A 12,036-nucleotide genomic window follows, 5' to 3' on the forward strand; every position below is an offset into this window, starting at 1 on the left:
TTTTCATAATACTGGAACTAATAATATAAAGATATGGTTGAACCACAAAAGATAGCCATAGAAATCTTGTTTTTTTAAATCCTTTCATTTACAGTTTACCTACTGGAATATTTTTTCTCCCACACGTTTTTGTGGCTAACTTCTTGTCATTCAGGTTTCACCTTATATAACACTTTTTCGGAGAAGTTTTGCCCTTGCAGATCAATCTATTTTCAGGCTTCTGCAATCCTATCACATGATTTTTTAGTTTTTAATTTAATTCCAGTTAGTTAACATATGGTGAGTGTTACATTAGTTTCATGTGTACAATATAGTGATTCAACAATTCCATACATCACCAGCTGCTTATAAAATCTTGAGTAAGAAGTATTAATTTGGAGGATTCATAATCCCAGATTTTTTTTTTAGAGGGGGAGGAGGGACAGAGGGAGAGAGAGAGAATCTCAAGCAAGCTCTACGCTCAGTGTGGAGCCTGAAGTGGGGCTTGATCTCATGACCCTATGATTATGACCTGAGCCAAAATTAATGTTTGGATGTTTAACCAATGGAGCCACCCGGACTCCCCTCACAATCCCAGATTTTAGGATATGCTACTAAGTATGCTCTTGGCAGAAAAATAGACACATAGACCAGTGGAACAGAATAGAGTGCCCGCAACTGTAAGCTTGAGGCAAAAATATAAAATGGGGAAAAGAAAGTCTTTTTCATAAATTGTGTTGGGAAGCTGGTCAGCTACATGGAGAAAGAATGAAACTAGACTACTTTCTTACACCATGCACAAAAACAACCTCTCAAATGGATTAAAGATCTAACTGTGATACCTGAAACCATAAAAGAACTAGAAGAATTCAGAAGCAGTAATCTGTTTGTCATCAGCCATAGAAACATTTTTCTACATATGTCTCCTTGTCAACGGAAACAAAAGCAAAATTAAACTACACTAAAATAAAAAGCTTTTGCCCTGCAAAGAAAACAATCAACAAAACATGAGGACAACCTACTGAATGGGACAAGATATTGCATATGACATATCCAATAAAGTGTTAATGTCCAAAATATATAAAGAACTTAAGCAACTCAACACCAAAAAACCAAACCAAACCAAAACAACAGTCCAATTAAAAAATGGTCAGATGACCTGAATAGATATATTCCAAAGAAGACATCCAGATGGCTAGTAAACACATGAAAAGATCCTCAACATCATTCATCAACAGGGAAAAGCAAATTTTTAAAAATTTAACTTCTTTTAGCCCACATAGAGTACATCATTAGTCTCAGATGTAGTGTTCAACAATTTACCAGTTGAAATAACACCCAGTGCCATCACTTCATGTGATCTCCTTAATGCCCATCACCCAGTTACCCCGCCCCACCACCCACCTCCCCTCCAGCAACCCTCAGTTTGTTTCCTACACTCCAGAGTCTCTCATGGTTTTTCTACCTCACTGATGACTTCCCACTCTGTTTTCCCCCTTTCCCCTATAGGGAAATACAAAGGAAAATGAAAATGAGCTATCACCTCACACCTGTCATAATGGTTAAAAAAAACCCACAAGAAACAACAGGTGTTGGCAAGGATTTGGAGAAAAAGGAATCTTTCTTGCACTGTTGATTGGAATGCAAACTGGTGCAGCCACTGTGGAGAACAGTATGGAAGTTTCTCAAAAAGTTAAGAATAAAACTTCCTTATGATCCTGTAATTCTACTGGGAAAGAGAAAGGAAATGAAAACACTAACTTGAAAAGCTATAGGCACCCGTGTGTTTACAGCAGCATTATATACAATAGCCAAGATATAGAAGCAAACTAAGTGTCCATCAGTACACAAATGGCTAAGGAAGATGTGGTGTGACATCCCTCTTCCTCTGGCTGCAGTGCTCCCCTACCAGGTTTCCGGATGCCCTTTTCCTCATCTCCTTCTGTCATTGCTAAAACTCATCTAGAAAGTAGGGCCCTTCCTGACCCCTCCTTTCAAAATGCAAATCCTCCTGCTTGCACAAGGAAATCTTTTGACATACACTTTTTTCCAATTTACTAAAGATTATGCTTCGTTCACTGAAAAAGTAGGAGCCCAATTAAAGCATTATTCCTGTCTCATCTGTTCACTAATCTATGGCTTCCATCTGAATATTCCACCTTAAGGATGATGGTTGCCATGTGCGCTGTTGTTGACTTTTGAAACCTTGAGCACTTGGTACATAGTTGTCCAGTGATTAGTTGAGATAAGAGATGGTGCCTTTGGTCTGATGTTTTGGGGTCTGGTGCCTGTGTTATTAAAGAAAGGGTACACTGCAGGGATATGAGCAGGAAAGAACCTCTACCTTCCCACAGGTCACACGTTAGCATGGGACCAAACTCTGTAGGCCTCAATTGGAGAAACAGGAGCTAAGTGACCATGTTGATAATGTACAAAGAAATCTGAAGTCAGCACTTATCTCATTGGCCTGGGCCCTACACCAATATCAGCTTCATTTTGTTTTTCAACCGGACTGGTTTATGACAAAATGTAATTTTTTAACAACTGTATTAATTCCAAAAAGAATAATAAAAACCACAGAGTAAATTGCTTTAATTATATAGTTACATTTGTTATACTTTTTATTCTGTATTAAGTATTGAATTGAATATTGAGCTTTGGTTTATTAACTGTGAGCACCAGCATTTTTATATATTTTAATTAAACCAATGTAGACTTAGACGCTCCAAATTGAGCTATCCGTAGAAGGATCCATAGAAGTCTCAGAAGAGAAAAATTACTCTCTGGATGGGTGTACTTTGACTAGAGCAATAAGACACCCTTGTTTTCTAGCAGCTGAAAACAATGAGCACTCTAAGTGTACTTAGTCCTCTGGCTTTGTAGAACAATCTAGAATCACTCATCACTTGAGGAAGAGATGTTTGTGACCGCAGGTGCTGACTTTAATTAAATACATTTCCAAGCTTATCAAGAGAATTTGTTGTAATTTGTGATTCCTCTGGACAAATCAAGAAGTTCGCTGTGCACAAACTGGTTTCCAGTCCTTGGGGATCCAGCAACGCGCCCCTCCTACAGCCCTGGATCCAGGTACCTGCACCCAGCTGCAGCCATCAGAGGTGTCCCCTGCACTGCTGAGGAGCTCAGATGAAGTAAGTCCTCTCCCTGTCTGCAGCTCTTGCTTGAAGGGAGAGACCTGGCCTTTTTTCCAAGGATTTGCTTCTTCATTTCCTTTTTTGTTTCAGATTCTTCTTATGCTAAGTCCTTTGTCTTTCACAGTAAGTCTCCTCTCTGTGGTCCTACTCCCACACTTAGCCATTTTTCCCCTTACCATTTCTTTGCTATTCCATTTCTGTCATCTCTTTCCTGTTACACTTTTTAGTCTTCTGTCCTCTTTCATTGCTGTTCATCTATAAATCTCATTGCTGTGATTGAAATTATTGAGTTTTTCTTTCACTTTGCAATCTTCAAACTCACCTTTTATATTGAAATGTGTTTTATTTTTAGTGTACCTTACTTTTTATGTTTGTTTATGCATTTACTAATCTTCCACCTCTGGGACTGTTCTCATCCGTTCTCATTTCTCTGACTTTATTTTGTGTCTTTAAAACTGCTTTAATTTCCTCTTGAATTTCCCCCTGCTTTTACTTTTATCTTCTAGTTTTGTGTCTCCATTCTTGTCTGTGCCTCTGTTTTATTAAATGCATATATTTTATTCCTTTCCGTCATTTCTTTACTTTCTTTAACATAGTTTCTATACTATTTTTCATTCTTCTATAATGCCCTTTCACATAAGACTAAGCACCTTTTCCTGTCATTCAAATGTGCTCTGCCTTACTCTTCCACATGTTCTAATTTTATAATAAACTTAAAAACTTTTAGTGAGTCTATTTTCACACTCATTTATTCCTGTATAGTTTTCTGTGTGTATCTTCTTAGTCTCTCTTTGCAAGTCTAATTTAAACATCATTTAAAATATTTTTATGGACCACTAAAGTAGCACACAATTCAGAAACTTTTAAAAACTTTATGAAAAGGTGCTGTAAAAATTTCAACTCATTCTGAACTTTATATATATATAGTACTATATATATATAGTACTCTCTATAAAATATATCATTCCCACATTCAGATTTATAAAATAATATGAAGAATAAAAGCTGCTTTCTCTAAGGTGCATTTCTAGGTGTTTGCTTCCATGATTTTTACTTATCCAAGTTTGTATAAATATATATTGTGTTTATATTTTCTTCTCTTTTTCTTTTCTTACTAATTCAGTCTACTCCCTCCCATCCTCTGTTTCTGTTATTAGTGTCTTTTTTTTCTCTTTCTTTCATGCCCACTTCTCTTTTTTCCTCTTCTTTTTTTTTTCTCATCTCACAACTCTTTTTGCTGATTTGGAATTTTAATTTTCTTAAATGTTTTTATTATGTTATGTTAGTCACCATACAGTACATCATTAGTTTTTGATGTAAAGTTCCATGATCCATTGTTCTCTTTTAACACCCAGTGCACCATGCAATAAGTGCCCTCCTTAATATTCATCACCTGGCTAGCCTATTTCCCCACTCCCTCCCCTCTGAAGCCCTCAGTTTGTTTCCCAGAGTCCATAGTCTCTCCTGGTTCATTCCCCCTTCTGTTTACCCCCCTTCCTTCTTCCCTTCCTTCTCCTACTGATCTCCATGCTATTCCTTATGTTCCACAAATGAGTGAAACCATATGATAATTGTCTTACTCTGCTTGACTTATTTCTGGAGTTTTAATTTTTAATTCATTTTTCCTTTTGTTGCCACATATGGTAATAAATTCCTTTTTTTTGTTGTTTGTTAATTTTTTATTAGCTCTTTATTTTTGATTGCTTTGACACCCTGTTCCTCACACCTGTAAGTGATTTTGGATATATATATTATACCAATTTATGTCTTCTTTGAGCTTTATAATTCTTGTTGATTATGTTGGTGAGGACATCCTTTTCCTCTCCTCTTTTATGTTGGGTCTGGGGCCTGCAAATTAAATCTCCAAAAGACAGATGAACAGGAGGAAAAAACCCCAAATTTGATTGTGGCCAATGGGAGCTCACAAAAGAGAAACTTGTAAATTATTAAAATTAGGGTCTTTTATACCTAATCTCAAATAGGAAGTGGAGTGAGGGTGAAGAGGATTATGAGATGAACAAGTAGGTTTCCAGGGGAAGAAAAGGGAGAAACAAAAAGTTTGTGATGACCATTGTCTATGCAGGTGTCAGTGGTATTTTTAATCCTTTTCATGGAGATAAAAACCACCCAGGGAGGGGATTTTTTTTAACACTCTCATTGCCAGAATTTCCTGCTTTCAGTGAAGTGAAGGAAGCTCCTAGAAGGCTTTTTTCCCTGCAACTGTTGAATCTCAAATGTCTTTAGTTTAAAATAATCTTTATCATAACTTTGAGAGTTTATGTGGTTCTCCACAATCCTATGTAAATGTTTTCATAGCAGTCTCCTACTCAGATCACTGATGCTTCTGGAAAATTATTCTTTTTTCTTGATTTCCTAAAGTTCCCCATCTCATGTCTTCTAATTTATTCTGACAGACATATATCCTAATAGTTTGTCTATTTCTTATTAAACTTTACCTTTCCCATAATCCTCTCTTTGCTTCTGTGCCTTTTTTATTTGTGCAATTTTCTTTAGCTGTTTGCCTGCCTTCACTTCTGTTCTGTAGGGTTTTTTTTCTCTCTCTTTCCCCTCATTGTGTTTACCTGATTTCCCTGCTGGAATGACACTACCTCCATCCTCCTGTTCTTTCTAGTTTCACTTGTTCCTTCACATTTATTGTCCTTCTCTTTCCTTTTCCAATTCGGTTAACTGTCGTCCTCTGATCTTAATTCTCTTTCTCCTATATTTCCTTTCACCTCTTCCATTCATTTCCTCATTTCTTTTAACCATTCTCTCCACATAGTGCCTCATTTTTTTTGTTCATGTCTTGGCTCTTCATCATCCTCTGATCTGACAGACAAAATATAGAAAGGATTTGTCAAGTTCAATGCAACAAAAGGGTTTAGATTTTATTGAAAAATGTGTTTTCATTTCATTTCATAAATTTTACACTTTATTTAAATAATTTTTAAATATTCATAAGAATTGACCTTTTATCATATTGTATATTCTGATTTATAAATGTCAAGGTAGTGCTACTTATTTCTGTCTTTCTTAACTTCTGTCAATTGAGTTATATAAAAGATCCATGAAATTTTTGCAGAAATTTGAGTTTATATCATAGTATCACTTTTTGTAAATCCATTATTTTCTAAAATTTCATTCTCTAGTCAAGGAAATAACTTGTAAAATCATAAGTTGCAGTACCTATTATACTATTTTTCTCTAGAGTTTTAATCTTTTTTTCAGTGTAGACCATTTTCATCAGTAAATGATAACAATCACTTTTTTTTGGTCTTTTGGAGTGCTTATTCTTTTTAAATTATTTACCACAGATCTTAAGAGATAAAATGCAATAAAAATTGGGACCTGATAGTTGGTACACTTCTGACATTTTTGACTAATAAATAATTATGTTGGGTTTCATAACATATTAGTTTGTTCTGTTCATATTAGGTAACTACCTTGCACAAAGTTAATAATTTCCTTCTTATTTAAAATACACTACAGAATTTTATTTTTATTATAAATGGATATTAAATGTATATGAATGTGCTTTTCCCATTTACTGTGATAGTCAGGAGCCTTTTTTCTTTAGGATGTTAATATGGACAATTATGTTAACAGACTCCCTGAAGTTAAGACATCTTAGCATTTCTTGGTAAATCTAAACTCTTAACTTTACATTATTCTTCTTTATATCTTGGTGCATACAGTTTACAATTATTTAGATGTACCATTATGTATTTTATTGAGGTGAAATGAATATAACATAAAATTAACAATCCTAAAGTGTATTTTTCAGTGGCATTTATAACATTTGCAATGCTGTACATCCACCACTTTGTTAGGTTTCAAAATATTTCACCACCTGAAACACACAAGCAAACGTCATAGATACAGAAATCAGACTGGTAGTTGACAGAAGTGGAGAACTAGGGTGGGTGATATAGGTGAAGGGAGTCAAAGGTGTAAACTTCCAGTTCTGAAAAAATAAGTCATGAGGATGTTCTGGGCAACATGAACTCCAAAGTGAATGGTGCTGTATTGTGTATTTGAAAGTTGCTTGGAGTGTAGAATTTAAAAGTTGTTATTACAAGAAACAACATTGTAACTATGTACGGTGATGGATGTTAAACTGACTTATCATGTTGATCATTTTGCAATATACACAAGTATCAAATTACTATGCTGTATATCTGTAACTAACATAATACTTCATATCTCAACAAAAATGTGCAATACACCACCAGTTGAATATGAGATTTGGACAGGATTTGTTGGTATTTTGAGAAGCGACAAGTTATGAAATAGTCATCAATAGGAGTGAGAATACTCAAGGAATACTCTTGAAAATTTAGTGGGGTTGTGAGGTGAGATGAAAGCTCACTGGAGCTTAGTGGTGAGGAATTTAATATAAGTTCACTTGATATGGTTATGTATTTTTCTCTAGCCTTGCTTGTCTGAGTAGAATGATATATAAAGTAGGCAGACTATGTGTCTGTGTGTGAGGACCGTAGAAGCAGGAATAAAGTGAAGACATCACATGCTTTTGCAGGAAATGATTATAATCCTGAATCAAGGAAGTTTAGACAAAGAGGAGAGATTGGGAGATCTTGTGGAGAGTAAAGAGATCAACGTTTTGGGGCGCCTGGGTGGCACAGCGGTTAAGCGTCTGCCTTCGGCTCAGGGCGTGATCCCGGCGTTGTGGGATCGAGCCCCACATCAGGCTCCTCTGCTATGAGCCTGCTTCTTCCTCTCCCACTCCCCCTGCTTGTGTTCCCTCTCTCGCTGGCTGTCTCTATCTCTGTCGAATAAATAAATAAAATCTTAAAAAAAAAAAAAAAAGAGATCAACGTTTTGCAGATCCAGGTGATCTCAAAGTAATTTTGGAGTTAGAGATTACATAAGCTATGCTGGAAATAGCAGGTAACAGGAGGATTAGATGCTTGGAAGTGACACATAATAAATTTACAATATTGGCAATGACAGACTGTAGTATGTGGGTAGGAGAGTGTGGGTTAAGTGGGGGAAGGCAGAGGCAGGAGTGTTGGAAGGAAGGAAATCACAAATGTGAGAGAGGCTGAGGATACTGGACAGGCCATTTATGTGGATCCTACAATAACCAAAAATATGACAGGAGGTGAATTGGGGAGTGTTGCAGTGAGTCAAGTGCTAGAAGGGGAGTGATTTGGGGTGAGTCGATTACCTCCACATGGACAGTGGTGGATGTAGCCTGATGAAAATTTGCTTCAAAGATGGGGTGATGAAGAATTATCTGAAAGTGCTGGGAATCAAAGAAGACATTCCAACCTTCAGGCCTGGTGATATAGGGGACAGGGGAGAGATCGATCTCATTACCTGAGAGAGATTCAAGAGAATCAGTGACTTTAGTGTAGAATAAAAAGATGTAGTGAATTTTCAAAACAGAACTGGAGGATGCAGTGTATTGACCAGGAGCTGATGTGATATTATGTACATTGGAAGGGTCTTGGAGTTGGGAAAGGAGTGTAGCAGGGTCAGGAATGGCATTTAAGGAGCCAGATGGTCATGTGCAACTCTAGGATTGGAGTCTTCTCCTGGTGAATGACTATAAGAAAAATGTGTGTCATGTACAATAGTAACGTAATTCTATGCATTGAAATACGAAATAATTTTTTATTATTCATGGCAGAAGATGGAAATTCATTCAAATATTTGAGGTGAATTTCATAACGTACACATAGAATATGAATGGAATCTGTATAAATCTGAAATATTGTTTTTAATGAAGAAAAACACTTCTTCAGATTCTTATTTCCTAGAATTGCAGTTAGGTGTTCCTAAAAAGCATGCTTTATCTCATCCATATTCCTTTGCAGTGACATCAATAATCCTTGAAATTTACCTCTAGAACTAATTCTTACTTTCCTGAATATTCTTACAGAGCATCTGCACAACCTCCTGCTGAGGATGATCTTACCTCATGGAGTCTCCATATGATCCCATTATTTCCATCAGGCTTACAGTCCATTTTGGGTTCCTTTTGAATCTGTGCAAGAGTGTATCAAAGTAAAGAGGCCAATGAATGTGATGGTTTCAGGTGATACTATTTTGGGAGTGTTCATTCTCTCTCAAGTTGGGATTGGTTTTATTGGAAACACATTGCTACTGGTGTTACTCACCAACACCTTCTTAGTCCAGCTACATACAAAGAAGCCTATAGATTTGATATTTATCCATTTGATTTTAGTGAATGTCATGACAATTCTTTTCAGTGGGATTCCAGAAGTAATGAATGCCTTTGGAGTAAGAAATTTTCTAGATGACATTGGTTGCAAGGTAGTGATGTACCTGTACAGAGTCACCCGAGGTCTTTCCCTCTGCACCACGTCTTTCCTCAGTATTTTTCAGGCCATCATTATTACTCCCAGCAACTCTAGGTGGGCATGGCTCAAACCCAAAATCTCCACATACATTTTTCCTGCCTTCTGTTCTTTCTGGATCATCAACATGCTGATCTACATCCGTGTCATCATGAGTACATGGGCCCCCTACAACACCACTGAGGTTAGACCAGTGTATTCTCTGACTTACTGTATTGGGAAGGATCCTGATCACCTTCAGTCAGCTATCTTTCTAGGGTCCATGGTCTTACGAGATTTCCTGTGTGTGTTCCTCATGGTCTGGACCAGTGTGTACATGGTAAAGTTTCTTTTCACACATCGCAAGAGACTCCAGCATGTCCACAGGACCAGCCTCAGCCCAAGACCCTCTCCTGAAACCAAGGCCACCCACACAATCCTGGCACTGGTGAGCTGCTTTGTTTTCTTTTACTGGAGTAATAGCTTCCTTACCATTTATGTAAGTCATAAACATAATATAAAAGGGCTAGAGAACATCACTATAATTCTCTCCCATTCTTATCCAGCAATTTGTCCTTTACTACTGATCAAAAATCATAACAAACTATTCTTTCTGAACTGTGCCTTTTCAAAGATGAGAAAATCCTCTCAACACACAGTTTCCCTCAATGCATGATGCCCTCACACACTTTTCTGATACAAAGGCCTCAATTAGAATTTTCCACCCTTAAGTTTGGGAAGGTCAAATTGTGATAGAGTGCTAAGAATTTTCCCTTTGGACATCTCTGAAACTATCCAGCTTCATGAACGTAGGAGATAAATGGCTAGTCTTGTGGAATAAAACATGTTTGAGGGAGTTACACCTGAATGGGCCAATCTTTGTCTTATAATGATTCTCAAAAATGCATTTTGATTTTTTTGCATTACCCTAATTTTAAGAGATCTTTCCTAATGTGACAGATTTATTCATTCAGTTACAGTAACTACACTTGCTGGATTATGCTAGACAGATCTCCCTTAGACCAAACGACTTGGTATCTGCACTATTTCATACTTTACAGCTTGGAGTCAATACATGAGTTGATCATATGATGTCAATTATATCTGGTTTAAGCATAAACAGTGATATGTGTAAATACAACCATGTTTCCCACATCTTATGAATAACACCCCAGAAACCATCCTCATATACTTTACGAAGCCCCACTTACTTCCTCTATGCACACCATTCAACGTATTTGCATCACTGGAGGTATTTCTTGTATAGTTCTGGTTTTTGAAGGCATGTGTTTTGTGTCAATAGCAAAATAAGTTTTCTTTGTAGATTTCTACTTTTAGAAAGAAATATGGAGCCATTCCCTTCTGTCACATTATGCTATGTCAGAAATCCTCAAAAATTCTTTTAGAAAAGAGCTAAAATTGTCAATAAAATATTTTAAAATATTTTTTTCCTAAGAACTATGCTCAAACAAGTAAAAGGGAGCAAACATCACAATGAAAGTGAAGCTGTCCTCAACACGTTAGTGTCTCTTACAGCACAGACCTCTGTGCCTCACAGCTTCTCAGAAAAGGGAAGACTGGGAATTGGAGCCAGAGAACAGAGAATGAATGATGAGGTTAGAAAAAAAAATTCAGCTACGTAAAAACCAGGAAGGCAGGAAGACACTCAAATTGAAAACAATTACTGTATGCAAATACTAATTTTTAAAAGCTAATGTGAGTATTTCTAAACTGTAAGACAAAAAGTGGGACTTGTGATGGAGAGGATACTACAATAAAGATAAAGGTTAAGACAACTGGGAACAAAAAGTTGCCCTAAAATTTTGGACCCTCAAAAGGATAACTTCAATATAAGAATACAAATTATAAAGAGAAGACAGCATGTCCATGATTTTAGTGGGGGATTCACACACATTTATTTCAGTAATTAATACCCTTATGGGGAAAAATTGTGCACTTAAAACATGTACCATGGATCAATGCAAATCAAAACCATAATGAGATACTTTACACCCACTAGATTGGCTAAAATAAAAAAGATTGATGATTACAAGGGTGAAGAGGATGTGGGGAAGTTGGAACCCTCTTACACCATGGGTGAGCTCATAAAATGGTGCAGTCACTTTGGAAAAGAGTTCAGAAGTTTCTCAAAAAGTTAAACATAGAATTAACTTACAGCCCAGCAATTCCACTCCCAAGGAATTGAAAAGAGTTCTCCAAACAAAAAGAGCTATATGTGAATATTCACAGCAGCATTATTCATAATATAAAAACATGGAAGCAACTGAAATGTCCACCTACCAATGAATGAATGAAAAGTTATGGTATAGTCATAGCATGGAATCATTCAGGAATAAAAAGAAAGGAAGGACTGATACATGGATGAACCATGAAAACATGCTAAATGGAAGAAGCAAATCCTTTTTCTTTTCTTTTCTTATTTTCTTTTCTTTTCCTTTCCTTTCCTTTCCTTTCCTTTTCTTTTTTCTTTTTTTCCTTTTTTCCTTTTTTCCTTCCTTTCTTTTTTTTTTTTTGAGAGAGAATGAATGCAGCAGGGACAGAAGGAGAGAGAGAATCTCAAG

At 36.4% G+C, this 12,036-nt stretch overlaps 1 protein-coding gene across 1 annotated transcript; it reads left to right on the plus strand.

Annotated features, from left to right (window-relative positions):
* The first annotated feature begins 9,350 nt into the window (after nt 1–9,350).
* LOC121100664 (vomeronasal type-1 receptor 4-like) lies at nt 9,351–10,130 on the plus strand. Its single transcript, XM_040621940.1, has one exon. The coding sequence runs from the start codon at nt 9,351–9,353 to the stop codon at nt 10,128–10,130; it is 780 nt and encodes a 259-aa protein (XP_040477874.1).
* The last annotated feature ends 1,906 nt before the right edge of the window (nt 10,131–12,036 follow it).

Source organism: Ursus maritimus, unplaced genomic scaffold (assembly GCF_017311325.1).
Source record: "Ursus maritimus isolate PB19 unplaced genomic scaffold, ASM1731132v1 scaffold_5, whole genome shotgun sequence".
In the NCBI taxonomy this organism is placed as follows: domain Eukaryota; kingdom Metazoa; phylum Chordata; class Mammalia; order Carnivora; family Ursidae; genus Ursus; species Ursus maritimus.